The sequence below is a fragment of the Carassius auratus genome, unplaced genomic scaffold (genome assembly GCF_003368295.1).
Source record: "Carassius auratus strain Wakin unplaced genomic scaffold, ASM336829v1 scaf_tig00214327, whole genome shotgun sequence".
In the NCBI taxonomy this organism is placed as follows: Eukaryota; Metazoa; Chordata; class Actinopteri; order Cypriniformes; family Cyprinidae; genus Carassius; species Carassius auratus.
Window position 1 is genome coordinate 1,251,654 of NW_020527617.1, and position 24,016 is coordinate 1,275,669.

Here is a 24,016-nt window from a genome sequence, read left to right on the forward strand (position 1 = left end):
CCGCCCGTCGCCCCAACCAATTGCCCCATTCATTCCAGCGCCGGAGACGGCCGTCGCCCCTGATTGGTTATCAGCGCTCTGCTAAGAAACTTTCCCACGGCCCGCGCGTGCTGACAGCCGGCCAGCCACTCCTTTAGCTGGGCTAGACAACACAAGCGCCGGCGGAACCCGGGGGCGGAGCTCCGCGCTCACGGACGAACATTCTATTGGCCCTTTGTTAAGCATATTCAATAAGAGGGCGGGGCTAAACGGGGACATGGACAACCGACATGCCACTCAATCTCAGATTTGTACGTTGATTGGCTGCCCACACTCTTAACCACGCCTCTCTTGGCGAGCTGCGGCGTTGAAATGATACCGTGGGAAAGCTTGTCGGTTCATACGGATGAACTTCTGTCTCACCTGACACACGCTGAGGATAGGCTCTGTAAAGTTATCGGAAAATGAAGAGAAATCACGACTTTAGCTCCTCAGACAGTGAGCTTGATGAGAATATCGAAGTGGAGAAGGAGAGTGCTGACGAAAATGCGTAAGTTAGCTGTCTTTTTTGTTTGTTGCTTATTTGTTAATGAAACGTTGAACTTGCAACAAAACGGCCATAAAATATATTGTGCACTTTTAATTTGAATCGCGCACAGAATTAAGATATCATTTCAAATCTGTCATGTATCACCACATATATTTGTGTGGAATATTAACTGTTAAAAAACTTTCGTTTAGATGTTTATCAATATCATATTTTATAAAGAATATCATATCTACTGTGTTCATATTTATCTTATGCATATGTTTTTTTTTTAAAGCAGTGTGAATTCTCCCCTCGGATCAGTGTCTCCATCCACAACCTCTCAAGTGCAAGCGAGAAAACGTCGCAGAGGGGTAAGAGCATTTTTCATATGTGAATAACTCGCGAAAAAATGCGTCCGTAATGCTGAATCAATGCCAGTACTGTTCTTAAATGACTGTCAATAATGATTTCACAATCTGTTTGGACAGATCATCGAGAAGCGCCGCAGGGACCGGATAAACAACAGTCTGTCGGAGCTGCGCAGGCTGGTGCCCAGCGCGTTCGAGAAACAGGTGAGTGTCAATCACACAGCTCACCATCAAAGCTCTGGAGATGTTTATTCACTTATTAGTCTCATTACTGGCTGAACTTATTGCCATTATTTGACTCAATCTTGTATTATTCCATTAACAAAAATAGTGAAGCAATTTTAAAAATAAATAAGTAACGGTTTAAATAAAACTCAAATGTGGAATAACCAACAGGCAGGAAACCACTGTGTTGTCATGTGTGAAGAAAACCATATAAAAAAGAGGACCCCCTGCAGCCCTCTTGGGTTTTGCAAGTCAACTCCTCAAAATGGAATAATATAAATTTTGTACATGTATAGTCTAGGTGCAAAGAAAACATTTATAATTGATTGGGACCACTTGACAATTGAGTTATGAAATTCTTGGTATAAACGTCTTCCAGAAAGGTGTGAAACCAAAATAAGAACTTGGCATGTGGGTTTTAAAATGGATAAAAAATAAAATATATAAAAAATAAATAAATAAAATAAAAAGTATTGTTATTCATAATAGAGTCACACAGCATTCAGTACATATCTAGTCTTACCTCATAACTCATCAACACATTTGTTCTTGTTCTCAGGGCTCTGCTAAACTAGAAAAAGCTGAAATTTTACAGATGACCGTAGACCATTTAAAGATGCTTCATGCAGCTGGAGGAAAAGGTAAGATAAGATTTTATAACTATAGCACTTATTTAAAGAAAACACACTGAGCATAAATTCGATTCATAAGCATGAATATATATATATATATATATATATATATATATATATATATATATATATATATATATATATATATATATATATATATATAGTCAGATTATCGTTCATATTACAACTATATTAAGGATATGCTTTTTATATGCCTAAAATGTTCCACTACTTTAACATACATTAACTGATGCTCTTTTATTCGTTATAATATTCTCTAATGACTTATTATAAACTCTTACTAAAAATCTGATTTGAACCCTTGCTAGCTTTATTGCTGAACACAACCTTGCATTATGAGCTCATCCAATGTTTTGGAATCTGCTCAAGGAAATTCCCAGAGTGAAAATAATGACTAACCCCTGCACGACTGAAACAGGATGAACTAGATGTGTAAAGTGTCTTTTAATCCCTGTTGTTTATCTAGCATCATTTCAGTTTCACTCTCAGCCACTCCCAGTGAGAACTGTAGTGTTTCCTGTCATGAGCAGTGATGATTTTCAGATCAGAGCGCTCAACCGTACTCGTTCTCTCTCACACAGGTTACTTTGATGCTCATGCTCTGGCCATGGATTACCGTGGGTTGGGTTTCCGCGAATGTCTGGCGGAGACGGCGCGTTACCTCAGTATCATCGAGGGCCTGGACAACACCGACCCCCTCCGCATCCGCCTGGTTTCGCATCTGAACAGTTACGCTTCCCAGAGAGAAGCTCATTCGAGTTTGGGCCACTTGGCGTGGGGCTCTGCATTCGGGACGCCACCCGGACACCTGGCTCACCACCTCCTCCTGCAGCAGCCGCGCAGCACCAGCAGCCCTCCATCCTCCAGTTCTTCATCGCCCTCCTCCTCATCTCCATCCGCCCCCTCCACAGAACCACACGCCCCCAGCAGGCTGACTGGCACGGTGATTTCTGAAGCAGGGCGGACAGGATCGCTGCGGGTGCCGCCCACCCTGCCCCCTGGGCTCACACCGCCTACTACATCCAAGCTTTCTCCACCCCTCCTGACCTCACTTTCCAGCCTGTCGGCTTTTCCCATCCCGCTGAGCACATTTCCTCTGCTGTCTCAGAGCTCGCTGGGCCCCGCAGCTCCCTCCAGCAGCTTGGGGAAGCCCTACAGGCCTTGGAGCATGGAAATAGGGGCCTTCTGAACTCAAAAACAGACAGTCAGTTAGAAATGACTCATTTTCTGTATCATCTGACTATTTTGAAGAGTTGGACAGAACTGCAGACTTGTACAAAGGGAAAAAGCGAATACAGGTCCAGTGTACTTATTCTAATTACCCTGTCCTGTCTCGGTTTGAGCAGAGATGAGTTCTGGAGATGGTTGGGTTCTCGTACATAAGTTTTGAGAAAATCTAGTTCTTTTGTCCCTCAGTGGAGCAAGGTATGCTGAGAGAGAGAGAGAGAGAGAGAGAGAGGTAATTTGGAGCAAAAGCAGATGAGATGCATTACTAAACGGGTGTTAATGGAGTTAAACTCAAACCAGATGTCCATTTAAAGGGACAGTTCACCCAAAATGAAAATTTTGTCATCGTTTACTGACCCTCATGTTGTCTTTCTTCTATGGAAGATTGTATTTTTATCCATATTAGGGAAGCCAGTGGGACCCAAAACCATTTGGTTACCAACAATCTTCAAAAGAAAGTCATTTAGGAATGAGATTATGGTAAAGCAAAATTTATTTTTTGGTGAACTATCCCTTTATTTATGTTAAAGATAGTAAAGGAGTGCTTTTATGACATGAAACATATATTTGCATCCTAAATTGTCTCCTTCAGAATAAAAGGCAGGATCTGTAACCGAATAAAATATGACTTTTTTATTTATTTATTTTTTTTAGGAAATGTTCAGATTTCCTTGAAATTGAAATACTATGCAATGAAGATGACATTGATTTATGCAATATGAAACATATGCAACCGAATCTGTATGACAGCTGAACTTGATAAGTTCTTTATTTTTATAAAGAGTTTAAGTCCCTTTGGTCAGTGACCTGTGGTGTGTTTTTTTTTAAATGTTATGAATTTTGCAGGGACAGACCACTGTTAAACCTTTACAGAGACAATCTAGACAGACAATCTCTCAAAACTGCACTAATTTAATTGTAGCAAAGGCACTCTTGGGTTCAAGGTTGTTTACTCACATGGATATGTTCCCCCTTCATGCAACAAAATAATCATCTCTCTCACTCTCTCTCAGATACCTGAAGAGTGTTTTGGAAAACCAGATGGTTTTGTGGTAATAGCGAATTTGCACTGGCAAATCAGATGAGACTAGGGGAATAGATAATACTGGAAGAGATGGTGTGGTACTGTGCCTGTCCCTCACTAACCTGTGTGACTTTCCTGTAATAAAATGATAAATGTAGCTAATAACCCTGGACTTGTGTGTTTATGTTCTGTTTTTATTTTCTTTGACATTGTCAATGATACATTCAAAATTTCAGATGTGAATATGGTGGTACCATAACACTTACACTTACACTTTACAATTAATAAAAATGTAAAATGTAATCTTTAAACAACTAATGAAAAGAAAAATCAAATTCTCATACTGTTCATTAAAATTTTTGATGCATAGGTGTAGCTGAGCATTTAATATTGATAAATGCACTATTTAAAATGATTGACTTTCATTTAAAATTGATGCATTTTTGACAAATCTAAAAAATAATATCTGTTTTTTCCCCTGTACATTAACATTTTGTGATGCATAAATTCAATTCATTTAAAAATCTTTTTTTTTTTTTTTTTTTTTTTGAAAATCATTTAGATTAAAAAAATATAAAATGTTACTATAATTATAATATAATTTTAAAGTTTGGACCTTTTTAAATATAAGCCATTATTAACATCTTATTGGTATCAGCCAGAAATATGAACCTGGAGCATTTCCAATCAAAATGAATCAACTTTTTTCTTTGGTTACAAAATGCCAGATATCTAAATCAAAATGTTGTTAGGGCAAACCTCACAGTCTGAGAACTTTATATGTAAACAGTCTAAGAAAACTACATTCATGTTTTCATCGTCCGGAATCATTGGTGTGTTTGAAATGTTCCAGTCACCCGTTTAATGCTTTTGGGATGAATAATTCCTTTCATGGCAGCGAGATGAGGCACTGCATATTTCTAGGGCTTGAACCAGTGCCTGTATGGGTTTTAAACTGATATCAAAAAATGGCCCAGGGGCCTCTCGGTGGCCTCTGTATGTATCCAGGAAGCCATTAACAGCCAAGGGATATCCTGGACAATGGCAGTCTGCTTGGCCTGGACTGCACAGGGAGGAAAGAGAGAGGTATAGAGAGGGAAAGAAGGAACAAGAGAGATGGAAAAGTGGGAGGAGAGGGCCGCACAGTGCAGCTTTGTCCCAAAGCAATCACAGCATCTCACTGAGCTCCTGGTGTGGTGCACTCCCACGCCAACACGGGTACCATGACTTCCAGCCAAAGCTGTAAAAGAGATTCCCACCTACACACAGCACTCTGCCAACACAACTCTTTATTTCTCTAGCTGACGCTAAATCTATTTTAGAGGCATTTATTGCATGTTTTTCCACTCATCCACCCCCCATGAAGAACCCCCGAGATGGGATGGTCGGATTCCCTTAACCTGAAATATTAAGGAGATAATGTAGCAATAATGACTAGGGTTGGAATAGCATACTACCTATAATATTTATCCAGTATGCAAATTGTCTGCATGCATAAAATAGTGGATGACCTATTACATTTGTTAAAATGTGCAGTATCCAACACAGCATATAGTTCTAGGTACTATATCCCAAAATTCAACATGAATGGTCCAGAAATAATTTGCAAGTTTTCTCATGAAGCTTTTACACAAAAGTGACTGCAAAATTAAGTACCGGTATGTCCAAGATGATGGTTTGATGCAACTCACTGAATTAAACATGTATTGTTGTCACATAATTAGGTCAAGTAAAGACAATGTATGTATATGCATATATTTGCATATCTGTTTCAGATATTTAACCAAAAATTTGTGTATATGCAGTAATTCTGCACAACTACTACTAAACTACTGTACTGTCTAAGGCCATGTTTGAAATTGAATACTAGCACTAACTGTAAACTGCCTTATAAGTAATTATTCGTGTTTAAAGTAGCATTATTATCACGTGACCTCTTCGAAATACATGTTTGTGTTGCTTTTTATTATAATTTTAGGTAAATTGACAGTTTTTGAAAGTCAATAAAGAGTCATTAAAAATGTAAATCAAAACGCGACCAACACATTGCTTTACGAGATACATAACACAGTAAACTATATTGTAAACTGCACGTTCTGAAAGCAAATTTAATAGGTCATATCTGGTCATATGCTTGCATTATATGCGTTAAGTTCCCATACTATGCAGCAGAAACAGATTAATAGTATTTTATCGCGTGCTAATTTTTTTTCTTGCAAAATCATGTATTGCCATCTGTTGGTAAACTATGGTATTACACTTCAGGTCGTTTCACACGTTTATGTTTATTGACTTCTTGTGGCCTACAGCATGGCTCTTAAACTTGAAATGAAATTATGTGTTTATGTTAATGTATGTTGTATGAAATAAAAATGGAGGCAAAGACAGATATTCTCATTTCAAGAACCCTAAGCCTTTATTGACCACAGTTTATGCTCCCAAAGTTACATGAAGGGAATAAAACACAGCTGGAGGAGAAAGATGAGCGTGGGCAGGTTTGTGACATTAAAGTCACTTTGCATGGCACATGGTAACACCGTCCACCCACACTGCTCTTGACACACACACATTTACACACAGCATCCATTTATATCACCTGAAATTCCCCTCTGAAATCCCCTAAATCCATGAAGAATCAGAATGGAGAACTTAAAGCAATTCTCAGGAATTTTTTTATTTAAGGTTAACTTGATGCTACGTGTCAGCAATAATGCAACCCAGACTATGGTCAAGCACGGGTCAGGAGACATCACATGATTCGGTGTGGCTCCAACCACAGCTCCTCTCAAGCAACATGTCGTTTTTTTATTAAACCATGCTGACTGGGTTCATATAAGTGTGTGTGTCTGTGTGTTGTGACTTTATACCAGGTGAATGTATGAAGAAAGAGCTAGAAATTGTTGGGAATGCAATGATAGTGACCGTTAAAGCTGTGTTTACTGTACTGTGGCGGCTTTTACTCTCTCCACATGGACATAGAGACACTAAAATGATTGTTTGGTTTAGAGAAGACATTGCTAGCCAGCAAACTCACAAACACTAAAGCCTTGTACAAGAGAAACTGTAGCAGATCTGATAGAGAGAGAGAGAGAGGGGGGGGGGGGGAGGAAACAAGTACATCCACTGAAAGAGAAAGATACAGAGAGAAACTTATAAAATGGCACACCGCAATACTTTTCATCGTCTCATATAAAACAAATAGGAAGTATTTACAAAAAACCACACCCACTTTAACTGGTTTCAAATTGATCAAAAACATTTCTTTTTTTCTGCAGTAAATGGTGTTCCATTTATCTTCTGGACTATATGAGGGAGGATGCTGTTGGTGAAGGGGGCAGGGTCGTTTCCCTTCGTCTGGGCGGGGCGGGGCAGGGGGGGGGGGTGCCAGAGGCTCTTTTCTACATGGTGCAGCGATGGCGGGGCGAGAGGGGGTCTCTCTGGGGATGGGAGGTCGCAGGTAAGGGGAGGGGGTGTTGTGGGGTGATGGGACAGTGGGTCTAGAGAGATGTGTTCATGCTGTCAACTCTTCCCTCAGCTCTTTGTTTCTGCGCACCTCCTGAGCGTGCTTCTCCTGAAAGCACAAAGAGAAATAAAACACCAAATGAACATAAACATTTCAGTTTATAGCTTAAAGATGATATGCTGTTGATTAAAATAAACAACATTTATATTTAAAAAATGCTTTTGGCAGCAGTGGTCTCCTTTACAAAGCAATGAACAGTAGCGCCCTCTTGTGACAGAAAATCAGATTAGATTTGTATTTATTTATTTTATTCATTGATTGATTGATTAGATAAAATAGTTTTTTTTTTTTGTGTGAATCTTGTAAAATTCACAATGTCAGATCATCATGGTTACAGCATGCAAGTTTCTCAAGAAGATTTTAAAATTGGTGGTAGCATAAAAGTAGTGTGGGATAAATTATGCATTTAATTTTAATATTTGTGTTTTTGTGTTTTTTTTTTTAATTTTATTATTGAAATTACTAAGCCTAAATGCTGTGGGAAATAAATTTAAAACTTTTAACTTTCTATTCATCAAACACTCTTGAAAAAAAAAATCACTGTTTCCTCATTAAAGGTGCCATATGCAAAAATTTAGGTAAAAATATCCATAACATGACCTACACGCATCAAAAGAATGAGAAGAAATAAGGTCGATGATGTCATAAAAAAAATGTCAAGTTATAGTGCTGCAGAGATATCAACCTTAATTAGCATTAGCATTACTAGCCCCGGCCCGAGAGGTGTCGTAATACCAGTTTCGGCCATGGGAGGCGGTATGCGGACAACCACCAGCCAACCTGCAATACACGAATAACTCGCACGGCTTCTGGGCGTGCCTGAACCTGATGTCAATCATGTGGAAAGTGATAATACTGGAAGATTATCACTGATAATAATTCGATCTACGTTAGAGCGTCTGAGCGCTCACAAATCTTTCTGCAGCGTCGTGAGCAGAGCGGCAAGAGCGATTTTTGCTGCTCTAGACGCCGGCGGTGTGAGCACACAGTTAGGCTTCGGCTATGGCTGTAGTGTTGTTGTGAAAGTAGGGGCGGAGCATAGAGACTATGCCGTTTCTCGTTTGTTACTCTAGAGTAGACCAATTCACTTTATTGAGGCATACTGCCCCCATCTGTTATGGAATGTGGAGTATGACTTGATTTTTTTTTTGCCAAACATTGCAGATGGCACCTTTAAATATTAAACAGCACAAATGTTTTCAACATTGATGATAATAAGAAACGTTTTTTGAGCAAAAAAATCAGCATATTAGAATGATTTCTGAAGAATCATGTGACACTGAATACTGGAGTTATGATGCTGAAAATAGAGCTTTGCATCAGGAACAAATTACATTTTAAAATACATTCAATAAATAAGTTACTTTTAACTCATATAACTCATTACAATATCACCTGTTTTGACTGTATTTTGATTAAATAAATGCAGCATAAGAGATTAATATTTACCTTCTCATGCAGTCGTTCCAGCATGGCTGCAATGAGGGCTTCACGGTTCTCCTTGATCTGCTCCATCTTCATGATGAGTTTCTCCTCTGCCATCCTACTGAAGTTGCTGTTCTCCTCCATGGCTTTCAGCAGGACGTCCCGCTCATGCTCACGTTTCTCAGCAAGGGCCCTCAGGACTTGAGCCTCCTGGGACTGTAGAGGAAGAGGAGGGCAGTGTCATAGGAATCAACCATTTATCAGTTCTCATTAAATAAAACAGTAAAAACTTCTAATAAAATGGCATAAAAATGTAACATAAAAAACATAAGTTATATACTCATATATATATATATATATATATATATATATATATATATATATATAATACAAATGAATGGGTAACTCACTCTCCTCCTGTCCTCTGCTGCCTCCAGCTTCTTCTGGATATCCTCCAGGGACATGTCCCTCTTTTTGGGAGGTGTAGTGATGCTGTAAGAGCCGTCAGCCATGGGAGAGGGTGGCTTCAGGATGACCTCAAAGGCCTGGCCAGAAGCCCGCTTATTAATGGGCTTAACCTCCATGTCTAAACACACAAGACATAAATGTGAAATAAACGCAGAGTAGAAACTGCAGTATGTCAGGCAGCAAATATCCTTCTACACTTTGGTGGAGTCTGAGCCTCCGGATCCATGCAATAAAATGCACCAACTGCCTCCTGCTCGTGAAATGAGCTCGTATAACTTATACAGCCATTCTGCACATTTATCAGACATTTATTGATCTATATTAGCTGTTAAGATAATAAATGTGTATGTTGCTGGTATACAAACAGGCCAATAAAAAGTTATGTTATGAACATCAGATAGAATAAGCTCTATAAAGCACAGCATATTGTTGTAAATTCTGTATACACAACTTCTCATTACTAGTAATATATTTTCATTTCCTACCTTCAAACTCACTCATGATGTTCTTGCGTGCCTCTGGGTAAAGACAGGAGCAGATGAGGGAGACGAGGGAAAGCTCCTTCATCTTCTCTTTGTATGCTGTGGGGAGACACATCAAACAAAAGTATTGACCCAGATTCTCTCTTGCTGTCTTGAATGAACGATGAATGATTTTCCGGGACTGCATCGTTAATGTTGCAGAAAATAACCCAAATCATCTAGGTATTAGACTAAAAATATTGAGTAAGATTTTAGCAGTGACACTATTATAAATTTTAGCAGAACAAGAAATGAAAAAATATTAAATTTGTTGCTAAAGAATCATATTGGAATATATTTAGAATTTAAATTGAGATTTAGAATATATTTAAATAAAAACTACATTATATATATATATATATATATATATATATATATATATATATATATATATATATATATATAAAATAATCAGTTGTTTATATAAAAAATGCAAATGAAAACTATGAGTTTGGGGGAGTCCAAAAGCATTAAATAAATAAATAATTACATGAATGAATGAATGAATGAATGAAACAAGTCTTAACAGCACTTTGTTTTCATTTGAGCTTTCTAAGGAAAAACCAGCAGCCGTGTCCTCACACGCTCTGGTTTCCTACAAGACAATGTTCTCCACAAGCTCCACCATCCCCCACCACCCAGCCTTCAGTGTTACATTATTTATTGGAATCCATTTTTACTCCGAGTTTGACTAGTGAGGGTGTGTGTGCGGGGAGTGAGTCGGCAATACCAGAGAAAACCCAAGGCCAGATGGCGGTTACGAGGGCTACATTGTTCCCACCACAATCATTCCTCCTGCCCAGCTTCAGAATCATGTTTTCTTTTTCGGCAATAAGTGCTTAAGAGCAAACAAACCGAAATCATACAAATATCAGTGACGGCTACATGAAGACCATTAATGCATCTGATATTTTTTGAACACAAAAGGCAGCATTTATCAAGGCCAGTGCATTTAAGTTATAAATCAATGTCTTGACAGCAGCGCTGTGTAGATGTTATCAAACCGTGAACGCTTGGGGTTTTTCAGCTAGATTTCAAACTGCTTTTATGCTTTCCAGCTTCAACCTACTTTCTTCACACTCCGCCCAGAGGAGCCTGGAAAAATCTGCTCAACTCCTTCTTGCTCCCTGACGAGTTTATTAATCCCTCACAAACAGAGGACGGAGAAGAAGTGAGTGAATCACTGTGTTCACTCCCGCCAGGATTAAAAGCCCTCTGGCTGGCTGGTTTGGGTGTAGGGGGCTTTAATTAGTAATTACCTGAGCAAACCATTTCTTCCGTAAATTGGAGGTTTAGTGCTGTGATATTGAGTGTTTCCAGACCTCGTAAGCATTTGTCTCCAGCTGTCTAGTCAGAGTGAGATAAGGACGATGGACAGCTCACTGAAGCGTGTAATTCAGGTCAGCCGGCTGGTGAGCAGGTGAAAAGGATCTCACACAGACGGCTGCATCTGTATGTGTGCAAGACTGTGAGTTTTTGCTGTGAAATATCAGAGGGTTTGTAATTAGAAAAGAGTATTCGCCGCCTGCAGACCACACCCTTGGCTTGAAATGTAGATACTGTGGCGACTGGTCAAAAATACATTGTATGTATGATGTATAAATCACTTTAAAAAAACTATTATATATGTGTGTGTGGGGGGGGGGGGGTGTTTATTATGTAATAAATTTTAAATAAATTAAATTTTTTTTTTTTTTTTTTTTTATGTAAAAGTTTATTTTTGGATTGTAATGTTCTATTAATTTTAGGGATGCACGATATTGGATTTTGGCCGATATTCGATATGCCGATATTTTCAAAATAATTTTGGCCGATGCCGATACCGATATCGATATATATACAAATATATACTGATATATTTAAACTTTAATTTTACTGAAGAGAAATCCATGTATCTCTTCTGTACTGATTCTACCATAAATTTATTATTTAACAAATGTAGACAGACATTCACATCTGAAAAACAGGTCAATTATTTCACTTGGAGAATATCGGTTTGGCTCATCGGCAGAAATATTCATATCGGCCGATACCGATAATGGTCATTTTAAGCTTTTATCGGCCGATACCGATATTGTGCCGATATTATCGTGCATCCCTAATTAATTTTTCATTAAGCAATCCTAATTCTCTGTTATTCTGACTAATCCTTTATACTATCGTGCATTACAGTGATACAAACCATGTATTGCATATTGAAACACCACTAAATATGAAGTAGAATAAAACACACATTGATCAAAAACTGCCATCAGGTTTTACGGGCAAGTGGACAAGAAAAAGTCCTTTGTGTGGTTTGTTTGATAATGCATCAGCATGCCCACCCTGGAAATCAATATTGGACCCTCCCACCTCCCTCTCTCTCTCTTTCTCTCTCTCTCTCATCTACTCAGTACACTGCAGCTGCATGGGCATATGACCCTCCAGATGAGCTCTCAGTGTTCAGTAAATATCATCCGTTCACACTAAAACCACTTTACTTCATTTTGACTAGTAAAACTGAGTTAAGCTCATATTAAACTTTCCAGTAAAAATTTGTTTTTATGGCTATATATATATTAAATTAAATGTATGCATTTAGCAGACGCTTTTATCCAAAGCGACTTACAGTACATTCAGGCTATCAATTTTTACCTATCATGTGTTCCTGGGGAATCAAACCCCCAACCTTGCACTTGATAGCACAATGCTCTACCAACTGATCTACAGGATTATCTCTATTATATATAGATAGATAAAAATATAACTAATCTTAAAATGCAACGGCCGCACCCCACTGTTGTGTAGCATTGCTGAATGTGTATATCTGAACTTCCTGTTAGGTTAACGATTGATGGGGCTTGATTGGATTAGTCAAACCGTCTTCACATATCCAGTAATCACAGATGATAAACTGAGGTTATGTGATGAGATCTATAAAGTATATCGGACAAAGACAAGCATCTGTCAGCTCTGGGCTGATATATGAGATGCATTTCTGACAATGATATTGTGGCCAACTATTCAATCATTAATTCAAATGCTCAATTAAAAGTCTAATTTAATAAGCCATGCTTTTAGAGGAGTCATAATGAGAGAGCTGATTATGCATAGATTAAGTCCTAATTTTCTTATTTTGAAGTGTGTATATAGTGCTCTTTTAAGCACTATAAATATTCCAAGCGTAATGATTATATTGATTGATATGTTCTCTTTTATTAGTTGGAGGATTGCCACAGGCATTTGTCGGGGCATTGTTGTATGTTCTGTGAAATGAAATAAAACATCCCAAAGCAACATCTCCATGTAATTGCATTGCATGATAGGATTAGGTGCACATAACTAGTTTTCCACAAAATAAATGTCTCTTTAAGTTGTCATTTAACATTTTAAGTGAGATGACAGCGAGACAGCGAGTCCACCAGTGCCCTACCCTGAAGGCATCTCGCAAAGATGTGATAAAGACGCACACCTTGCATATGGTATGCCCCAGTTTGGCCGCCTACAACATAATCCAGAATCACAACAGCACTGAGACATGCTTACCGGCGAGACGACTTGAGCCCTGACACACTTCCATTTAAAACATCAATCACCTGATACTGCAGTCTGCCTCTCATATGGTGCTCGAAATGGTGTGAACAAAAGGATGAACATGCAAATCCACAATTACAATTTTTTTTTAATGAATCTGAATAAATATAAACATGTGACATGTGCTGGTAGGCTTTATATGTCACAAGAATACATTGAATGTGTGAGAACACATTTTTATTTGTCCACTATAAACGTGATAAAATAAAAATGCAGCCAGTGTAGTCTTTAATAAACTCACCAGCTAATGAGTCATGCTCCCAAATCAGTGAAAAACTACTGACGATTAACCAATTACCAACCTATCATTTGTGATAATTGACAATAATTAAGGAATTTTGTCTATATAATAAACATACCCCGATGATAAAAAAAAGAAGCTATTTCAAACACCCTGATTCTTTAACTCCTATGCTGCATTTCCCTATTGTTGGCATTGTTTGGCAATAAATAAACCAGCCACACCTTGCTCATTTTATAAAAAGGATAAAAATATCATGTATAGAGGATGTCAAAAGGTTTGAACTGTTCAAGGCTTCACATGGTTTTCTGAAGGCTGAAACACAGAGCTGGATCTTGGGTGGGGTCCTTCTGCATTATGCTGGAGATGCTAGAGCCGGCAGGTGCACTGTCACCATAAGAAAACCATTCAAGGCTTTTAAAACATGTTTCAGTGTGTTTTAAGAGGTATGCACTATAATTACACCATTTAATGCTTTTTCCTCATTTATAAAGTCACCCTTTTTCTAAGCAAGAGCGAGTATAGGCAGCCTGTGTGCACACAAAACCGACAGCCACATTTGAAAATAAAACAACATGGGGTGGAAGGAGAAAGCACATTTATATATCTAAAAATATATGTCAAATATATTTATTTCCCATCTAACGGACATCTTTTTTCCTGATTCATGGTCTATTGTGCGCGCGACAGCATCTCTCAGCCTCCCCTCAGCATCAAAGAGACACGGATCGGCGAACAAAACGAAGGTAGGTTTGTCTTACCGATCGCAGTTTTGGCCATGGTTGGAGCTGTTGCGGTGACTGGTGCGTATCAGGTCTGTGCGGTGGCGAGGAGCCGGTTCTCTGATAAGGCACTGAGTCAGCAGTACGGCGCTCTGAGGAAAAGAGTGCGCGAGAGAGTCGCTTGGGGAATGGTGAGCGCGCGTGCTCAGTCAGATTGGCTGCTGTTGTCCCTTCACGCGCAGTTCCAAGTGAACGGCTGTCGCGCGCCCTATACTAATGTACAGGAGGTTGTCAACGGTGAGGAGCTTACAAGGTGACTAAGTGTGCCCCCCCCCCCAACACACACACACACACACACACACACTCTCACACACACACACAATTTTCAGCAACCCTTTCATGCACAGCTCCCGTTGATTTATAATCATTTTCTATAGGCTACATCACATGTCGGTTTTACTGGAAGCGCTGGTATCATTGTGTACAGTAAACTACACGAAGCACGAATATCTCTTATGGACTATTTTATCTGAATAGCTAGCTGTCAGTCATCACAGCATCAACTGCATGAAGCTCCATCTTCTATTAATAATAGCATTTATAATTCGTATATAAACAATTCGTAGCTATAGGCCTATATATTACATTGCGAACATTTTTTTTTTACATTTATTTTACACACATATTGGAAAATATGGTGGAACTGTAGCTAACACTGCCAAAGCAGCACTGGGACACTGAGTGCCCCTCCCAGCCCTAGCAAGGGTCCTTTGAGATTAAATGGCTGTCTTGATGCCTTCGTGAGCATCAAATGTACCTCAAAAATAGTCTTATTCATGATATCAATATTTTCAATATTATTTGAGTTATTAGTAAACTACTTAATTCAAATTATTACAATGACTTTAGAACATTTTAAAATATGGTTAGCAATATTTAATGATTTGATGAATAATAAATAAATATAATTAAAATAATTTAATTTAACAGCAGACAGGACCTTGATAGCATGTAGAAAACATGCCATTGTAGGCTAGTTCGTAGAGTAGTATGGGTATAAGTGCATAAAGAAAAAATTTATGAAATTCTTCTTTATCTATAAATATCCCCATGTAGTCCCATTTAGCCATGATTTATAACTACATGAACATGATGCACATCCTGTTCCCCTTAGAAATTCCCATTGCAAGCTATGCCAGCATCAATTATGAAGGAAGCAAAGACAGCACAATAAATAATAAAAGTTCTGGTGTCTGAACAAAGTGGGTTAGAAATTGCACAGCAGTACATGAAGGATAGCATGAGTTAGCATTACTAGACAGAGGAGACATATGTATTATTTTACATTGTCAGAGGCAAACAATCCTGCAGTCTCTTGATTGAAATAATAATACAATATTATTTTCATGGTTTATTTATTATATCTTTTTTATATTCCTAAACTGAAGCCTAAACCGAAGCATAAACTTTGTACTGATAGCCTACTATCAGACATTTCAGCTCAGGGTCACGCCTAAAGATTCACGATCAAAGGACTGCACTGCATTATCATTTTCAACCACATGGTGGCCTTAGATCCTCAATTAAGGAAACATCAGAGCCTGTTATACTTAACCAAGTGCAAGACTTTATTTACAATATTTCATCAACAACTTGGAATATATATACATATTTCAACTACATATGACTAATTTTCTAAATACCCTACATCATTAAAATCATGTTTTCCCACCTCTGGCATTAAAACCCTTTTTTTTTTATTCTCAACCTTACTAAAGACAGAATGGGTTTAGTTTAAGAAAGATGTTACACAGAACCTGTTATAAAACAAACATACCTACTGCTCATGTGTCCCTGACAAAAATTTAATGATAACAAATGTAACATTTATCATAATTTAATTTTTTTGTAGGACTGAAGTTAAATAAACAAATTGTGTGTCTATGGTCTCTTTATTTTTGGGAAAAATTTTTTTTTTAGATGTTTAACTAAAACCACAGTTTTAGTCCTTAACATGTCAGATGGTAATCAACAAGAAATGCTTTCACTCTTAATTGTCTTTTTCCAAAAATAAAAATGTGACAATGTGTGAGGGGGTTGAAGACTGTAACAAATTAGAAGGAATACACTACCTTCAATTTCAGTTTTCAGTTTAGTTTTTCTCTCATATTCTCCCCTTCTTTCTGTGTCAACATATCTGCATGCCATTACTGCTGCTAATGTGGCTGCGATTTCTGATTTAGGATGCTTGTCAACGTTTAAAGGGGTCATATGATGCTTTTTTAAAGATCATTATTTTATGTATTTGGTGTAATAGAATATGTTGACATGCTTTAATGTTCAAAAAACACATCATTTTTTAATTACTGTACACTATTGTAGGTCCTCTATGCCCCGCCTCTCTCAAACTTGTCATTTTCTACAAAGTCCCTCCTTCTGACAAGTGCAGTCTGCTCTGATTGGCCAACTGACACAGTGCATTGTGATTGGCCAAACACTGCAAGCACTCATTGGAAATGTAACGCCCCTTTCCATTTTCGCAAGCTTCATCTTTAAAAATAAATTTAAAGATAGTTTATGTCCTTATATTTACCATCAGTTCAAGCCCCAAAGGGGAACAGAGTCGCGTGACAGACACAGTGATGAAGCTCTTATGTGTTTGCTGTACACAAGCCACGGTTAAGACGGCTGACTCCATTGTGTGACCCTGTCTCTCTCTCTCTCTCTCTCTCTCTCTCTCTCACACACACACACACATACACACACACACACACACACACACTCACATGCAACGCGCAAAACTGCGCATTTGAACAGTCCACAACAAATACTTAAACTAATAACAAAACATACTTACAGTAGCTGATTCAGAAACGCCAGATTGTCATAAAACAAAGTCAGAATGACCAAATGACCTCCTCTCATAGGTTTACGAAACAGTTGTCCATAAAATGATTTGCTGTTCTGTTGTAAGTAATCTTAAAGATTCCTAAATGATTTTGCTTTCTCATAGATACACACAGCATCTCCCTGATATCTCTTTGGATTTGAGACTTTATTCCAGGGGTGTCAAACTCATTTAAGTTTGAGGGCCGGATCGGAGAAAGTGTCCCCTTGTGCGGACCGAATTAACTTTTTGTTAAACTCTAGTTTGCTTATAATTACATTGATATTAACCATACAAACTATATACACACACACACATAGGATTTTTTTTTTAAGATGATGCTTGGTTATTTTAGGGGTGTGCAATATTGACACACATATATATATATATATATATATATATATATATATATATATATATAAATATTGCACACTCCTTGCTCATTTACTTTCTCCATACGAAGTTGTCTAGTGCGTAACAGTGTAATTTAATGTTAGCCACGAGTTGTGATTAAACTTACAGGTTGTTGAGATAATAATACCTTTTTTCCATATCTCCTTAAATAACCTGTCCCTCGTTCCAGGCCAAATGTCTTCTTTTGGAGGTTTAAAATCACAAGAAAATTGCCACACAATTACAACGCCGCTATCATCATATTCTCAAGCTGATCGAGATTCTGGCACCGCTTTAAAATGCGCATGTTGTCCCGAGGCGTAATATCAACGTAAATAAATTAGTAATTTGTTCCTCTTTAAATTAAAAATAAAATGTTGTAGCGAACACACTTTATTTAATTTTCAAACTGATGTTTATTTTATTATTTTATATTATTGTTAAAATCCTCCTGCGGGCCGGATTGGACACCTCTGTGGGCCGTGTTCGGGCCGTGTTTGACACCCCTGCTTTAGTCTTTCCAACTTTACAGATCTTCTTTATTGCATCAAGAGCTTGTAACACTACAAAAGAAAGGAAAATGTAAATCGCATCATATGACCTCTTTAAGTGACATATTACATCAAATATTCTATTTTTAACATAAGTATGAATTGTCATGATTTTGGTATATTTACTGAATCCATGACTATTTTATATATATTTTTTATTAAAATCATTAGTAAATGAAGTACATAACTCAACCATGTCATAAGGTTTCAACCCCGAAACAGTAAGAAATATACTACAAACTTTGTGACAGGGTTGAGCATGATAGGGTTTTGCTTTTTGCTCAAAAATGGCCACTGCTCCTCATGTATGCATACTGTATGTTTTTTTTTTTTTTTTGTATGTTTGTTTTAACCATTAATTTAATAGCCGCGATGCTTACGAGTCTAATGCACTTTGTGGGATGAAATGGGGACCACAAACACAAGGTCACAAACAATAATTAGCCTATTAGTTTGGTGTACGCATGATGTTTACGTGTTTACGTGTTTATTCACTGTTTACGTGTTTATTGATTGTAACGTTAACTCTTTCGTTTACGTTTGTTAAATAGTTACACATCCATGTTAACGTACGTTACATTTGCACATAACGTACTTAAACTGGTTTTGATAATTTTCTCTCCTCAGAAAATCCAGTATGACTTCTCTGAAAGTCTCAAAAGCTTCACAGAGCAGCACTATGTAAGTATTTAATTATTTATTTGACATTGAAATAACTGAAATAGTGTTTCAGCTTGGCCTAATCCAAAATTATATATGATACACTGTTACACTGAACTGAATTAAACAATAAAAAAACTACCCATATGTTATTTTTTATTCAGCAGTTAATGAAGAAATGTGGCTCAGTAGTGGACACCTGTGAGGCAGAGGACAGACAGCTGCTGATGTCTGATGCTGACTGACAATAAACAGACCTCTCTGGACGTACCCCATCTTTTGCAGGTGTGTAAACAAGTGAACGGTTGCAGACACACACCAGAAACCCTTCTAAAACATTAAATTATTTCACTAGCTAGGACCACGCCACAAACCAACTATGCAACTGGGAAAGAGTAGAAAGAGGATGAAGGGGTCGAGGGAATGGGATGATGGTCCGGTTGATCAGGGAATCTTGAATTGATGGCTCAGGGAGACTCAGTGTGGGGGTACCGTCTCTAGCGTATATTTAGGCCAGACAATGAGGACCCCCTGATACAACCTGATAGAAATATAACGTGGGATAAGGTTGGTTGAATGGATGAGAAAGGGAGGGAAGGGTGGGTTCTCGAGAACGAGACTACCAGAGTGGTGTGAGGTGGCCTGGTATATATGGAGGTTTGGAAGTCAGGTGATTGTTTGAGGCGTGGCCCTGCTCCCGAACTTTAGTTAACCTCACTTAACCCCATATTAACAGTCCTTTTTTATTTTTTTTATTTTAGAGAAATTATACCATTGCCCTTCCTGTTACATGATGATCCTGCTGTCCTGGACTGTATATGATGAGGTAAGTATGAGTTTGTCCATGTGTGTAGACATATGTAGTGTACACACACACATTATAGACACATTGTGTACTTAATTAGTCTACAATCATTATTCAATGCAATAATATGACATAAATAATTCCTGTGGTGTTCCTCATTTTTAAGATAATAAAAAAATACCTGTGCTAAATGAATAAATGTAAATATTTTATTATTTAATTTGATGTATATCACTATTTTTTTCAATGAAAAGCCTACACAGAATCTTAGAACAGCTGTGGTAATAACAGGAGACTCATTAGATGAGAGCAGCACTGCAGACTTTACTGATGGTGAGGAGCTTCTTGCTGATGAACCTGCCGACATGAGTTCACTTTACTATGAGTAACTGTGTTCTGTTCAACATTATATAGAAAAGCAATTAAAAGTACCCTAAAGTGCACTGTTTTTCTGCTGTATCTGTTGGTCATTCAGGAGGAGATCATGGACCATTTTCACAAGACTGATGATGTGCACTGTAAAAAATAAGTGTAATTTTAACTGTAAAATTTTGTAAAAACGCTACGGAAAAAAACTGATAATAGGTTAACAGTAAGTTCCCGTACTATATAAAGGGAAAAACTGTAAAAGATCTAACAAAGCATTTAATGTAAATTTACAGTAAAATTCTGTTAATTATACAGCTTTTAGAAGTAAAAAAAGAACAAATCAATGTATAATTTACAGTCTAAAACTGTAAACTGATATTCCCAGAATTCCCTGCGTGACAATCCACGTTTGAAAGTATTTTGTTTAAATAATCATGTTTTTAAATAGTTCTTGTTATCAGTTATGTACATTTGAGCTTTATGTTACATCTTCTGTTGCTTAATGAAAGTTTTTTGCATTATTTAAGTATCACGTGTGTTACCATGATGGTGTTTTGTGTTTCCATAAATGTGCACCTTCTATATGTTAATATATACTTCTGCTTGTGGTGAAGCTATACTTGTGATGAGCTTTGATACTTCATGTGGCTTTCTCTTATACAGTACCATCTTTATTATTATGGTGGTTGTCAGTATTTTCAAGGTACAAAACAGATTTAATTTTGTGTGTTGTTGAATTTACTGGTTTATATTCACATTTTCTTGTTTGTAAATTACAGCTTTATATTGTAAAATTAACAGTTTTTGACGTAAATGTGTTTACAGTTTTCTGTATTTTTACAAAATTATTCTGGCAACCACAGCTGCCAAAAAGTTTTTGTAAAAACAACAAGAAATTTTTTACAGTGTGTTTCAGCTGTGTTTTCATCGTAAATCCTCACAATGTTTGTAAATTTTTATTTTTATTTTATTTTTATTATGTGCATTTATAACACTATACTTTGTATTATAACACATTCATATCAAATTACAGAAAAAAATAGTTAATGCTAATGCAAGGGTGTTTCTAATCCAGAGTCTTTGAGAGGAATGCTAAATTTGACATTGTTCTCTCTTCTGACTGCTGTTATCAGTCTCTATCAGATTTTTTCCTTTGATTGAAAGTTGTGAAAATGCTATTGTAGAGTTTTTCATTTTGCTATTTGAGTAAATGAGAATGCAAAAATATATTTATGATACTCTCCCATTCACTGCTCTCGAAGTTGACCCAACTATAACAACTTACGCTGCTGAGAAACTGGTTTATTAAGCTAAATACAACTATCTTGAGGCTTATCAATTTCTTGAAATGTCCTGTGTGAATTCTCCCAATCAGTCACCACTATTTAGAGCAGGAAAGAATATGTTACTATTAATTGCATTGTTTCTAATCATTTTAATCATTGTTTTAGGTACATAAAATGTTTTTTTAAAGTTCTAAGATTATTGAGTCACATTTATTTGTTTCTAATTTTAACCAAGGTGTAAATGCTTTTTTTGTTGTTGTTTATAGCAGTATTAACACTGATGTTGCCATGAATGGGACTGTGATGTGCAGTATTGTGATTATGGACATTGTTGTTGTTTATCAATAAACTGTTTTATACGCATTTGTTTTATTTTTAATCATTAAAAAGGTCAATAGCAGGACAAATAAACCGGGGGGGGGGGGGGGGGGGGGGCATTAAAGAACTGAAATGGTGCCTTGAAGCACCCCAGGTGGTTCCTGGCCATCATAATAAAAGGGTTCCTCCAGGAACCATTGAAAGTTCCTCAGAGAACCACCACCATTTAGAGCAGTGCCTAGAGGCTCTTCAGACGGTTCCGCCGGCGTGGCGAAGTGAAGAACCCCAAAAGGTGCCTCCAGGAACCTTTAGTTTTTACAGTGTACTGTCTCTGGAAAAATCAACAGTGATTGATCAGCCTTTATTTATGTACAGTATTGTAGACGTTATTACCTAGGCGAAGCTAAATTTGCTGAAATATAGGCTACAGTAAGAGCACCTGCATGGTTGTCCATCAGATGCCTGTCAAAGTTGAGTTCGTTACTATAGCAACAGTAAAACTGTCATGTCATTATAACGAGAAAACAAACTTTCGTTATGTCAAGATAACGAGAAAAATAAGTCGTTATAATGAGAAAACGACTTTCGTTATGTCGAGATAACGAGAAAATTAAGTCGTTATAACGAGAAAACAAAAAGGAAATAAAATTATAATGCATGGCCGCTTAGAACTTCCGTACGTTATTACCTAGGCGAAGCTAAATTTGTTGAAATATAGGCTACAGTAAGAGCGCCTGCATGGTTGTCCATCAGATGCCTGTCAAAGTTGAGTTCGTTACTATAACAACAGTAAAACGTCCCCGGTTACTCACGTAACCTTAGTTCCCTGAGAGGAGGGAACGAGACATTACGTATGGGGAAATCCATTTCCTCGAAATTATGAAGTCTGATTGAATAACTCTTTTGCTTGCAAATAGCCAATGGCAATGGCAAACCCTCAGAATCTTCCACTGAACGAGAGTAATGAGGCTGGAAGGTTTTTCCACACAGCAGGTTACGTAATGTCTCGTTCCCTCCTCTCAGGGAACTAAGGTTACGTGAGTAACCGGGGACGTTCCCTTATCGAGTCGGTCTCTCGACATTACGTATGGGGAACTTTACGCAGCTATTACAACAATAACTGACACTGACCTGGTAGAAACCACGGCTAGTGCACGCGCTAGGCAGGGTGTGCCCATAGCTTAGTCCAATGACTGCTCAACTCCCTCCTCCTGCACTGACAGCACATGTGATGCGAACGAGGGAATGTCCAGATTATAGAATCTCCCAAACGTGTTGCGAGACGATCAGCCCGCTGCGAAACAAATGTCCTGAATAGACATACCTTTTGCCCAACCCCATGACGACACCAAACTCCTTGTGGAGTGGGCGTGCACCTCGATTGGGCAGGCGGTTCCCAGGGAACCATAAGCTAGTCGCACAGCCTCCACTATCCAGTGTGATAGCCTCTGCTTCGACAGCGCGCTGCCCTTCTTTGCACCCACGTAGCAAACGAAAAGCTGCTCTGAAGTTCGAAACTGGCTAGTTCTGTTCACATATGCACGCAGGGCACGCACGGGGCACAAAGCGCACTTCTGAGGCACTGAATTACTGTCCTCCTCAGGGCAAAATGCTTGAATTGTAACTATCTGAGCTCTGAACGGCGTTGAGAGCACTTTAGGCAAATAGCTGCGTTTGGGTAAAAGTCTGACCATACAATCGTCCGGTCCAAACTGCATACACGCGCTGTTCACTGACAGGGCATGCAAGTCTCCCACTCGTTTCCCGCAAGTTAGCGCGAGCAGTAGCGCCGTCTTAAATGAGAGCACTGTAAGGTCGCTAAACTCGGCTGGTTCAAAAGGTGGGTTGGACAGCGCACTAAGCACTAATGACAGGTCCCAGACCGGCATCTGACGAAGGCGGGGTGGATTAAGCCGCCTAGCTCCCCGAAGAAAGCTCGTTATCAGGGGGTGCCTCCCCACTGAATAGCCGTCTAGCAAGTCATGAAAAACGGCGATAGCGGCCACGTAGACTTTCACTGTAGATGGGGTACTGCCAGCATCCAGACGTTCCTGTAGGAAGGTCAGAATAATGGAGATATCGCAACTCCTGGGGTCCTCATTTTTGTCAACACACCAGTTAGCAAATACTTTCCACTTCAGAGTGTATAAACGCCTCGTCGAAGGGGCTCTAGCCTCTGCTATTGTCTGCAGCACTCGCTGATATACTCCACGCTGATCTGCCACACATGCAGATCCCAAAGCTCTGGGTTGGGGTGCCGTATGGTGCC

General features: G+C 38.2%; 2 protein-coding genes across 5 annotated transcripts; one reads left to right on the top strand and one right to left on the bottom strand.

The window, feature by feature from the left end:
• Positions 1 to 349: 349 nt before the first annotated feature.
• LOC113091825 (hairy/enhancer-of-split related with YRPW motif protein 1-like) lies at positions 350 to 7,211 on the top strand. Of its 4 annotated transcripts, XR_003287455.1 has the most exons (7): positions 355 to 529; positions 804 to 879; positions 997 to 1,080; positions 1,661 to 1,742; positions 2,336 to 3,213; positions 5,086 to 5,091; positions 7,085 to 7,201. XR_003287455.1 is itself a non-coding variant. In XM_026257464.1 (5 exons), the coding sequence occupies exons 1-5, from the start codon at positions 444 to 446 to the stop codon at positions 2,941 to 2,943; spliced, it is 933 nt and encodes a 310-aa protein (XP_026113249.1). In that variant the 5' UTR covers positions 350 to 443; the 3' UTR covers positions 2,944 to 4,167. The 4 variants fall into 4 exon arrangements, 2 of the variants coding, with proteins under 2 accessions (XP_026113249.1, XP_026113248.1); XR_003287456.1 differs by lacking the exon at positions 5,086 to 5,091 and having other exon boundaries at positions 7,085 to 7,211; XM_026257464.1 differs by lacking the exons at positions 5,086 to 5,091; positions 7,085 to 7,201 and having other exon boundaries at positions 350 to 529; positions 807 to 879; positions 2,336 to 4,167.
• On the bottom strand, positions 6,399 to 14,804 carry LOC113091826 (stathmin-2). The gene is made up of 5 exons (XM_026257465.1): positions 14,518 to 14,804; positions 9,907 to 10,002; positions 9,364 to 9,539; positions 8,978 to 9,169; positions 6,399 to 7,576 (listed from the first exon to the last, which is right to left on the bottom strand). The coding sequence occupies exons 1-5, from the start codon at positions 14,534 to 14,536 to the stop codon at positions 7,517 to 7,519; spliced, it is 543 nt and encodes a 180-aa protein (XP_026113250.1). The 5' UTR covers positions 14,537 to 14,804; the 3' UTR covers positions 6,399 to 7,516.
• Positions 14,805 to 24,016: the final 9,212 nt, after the last annotated feature.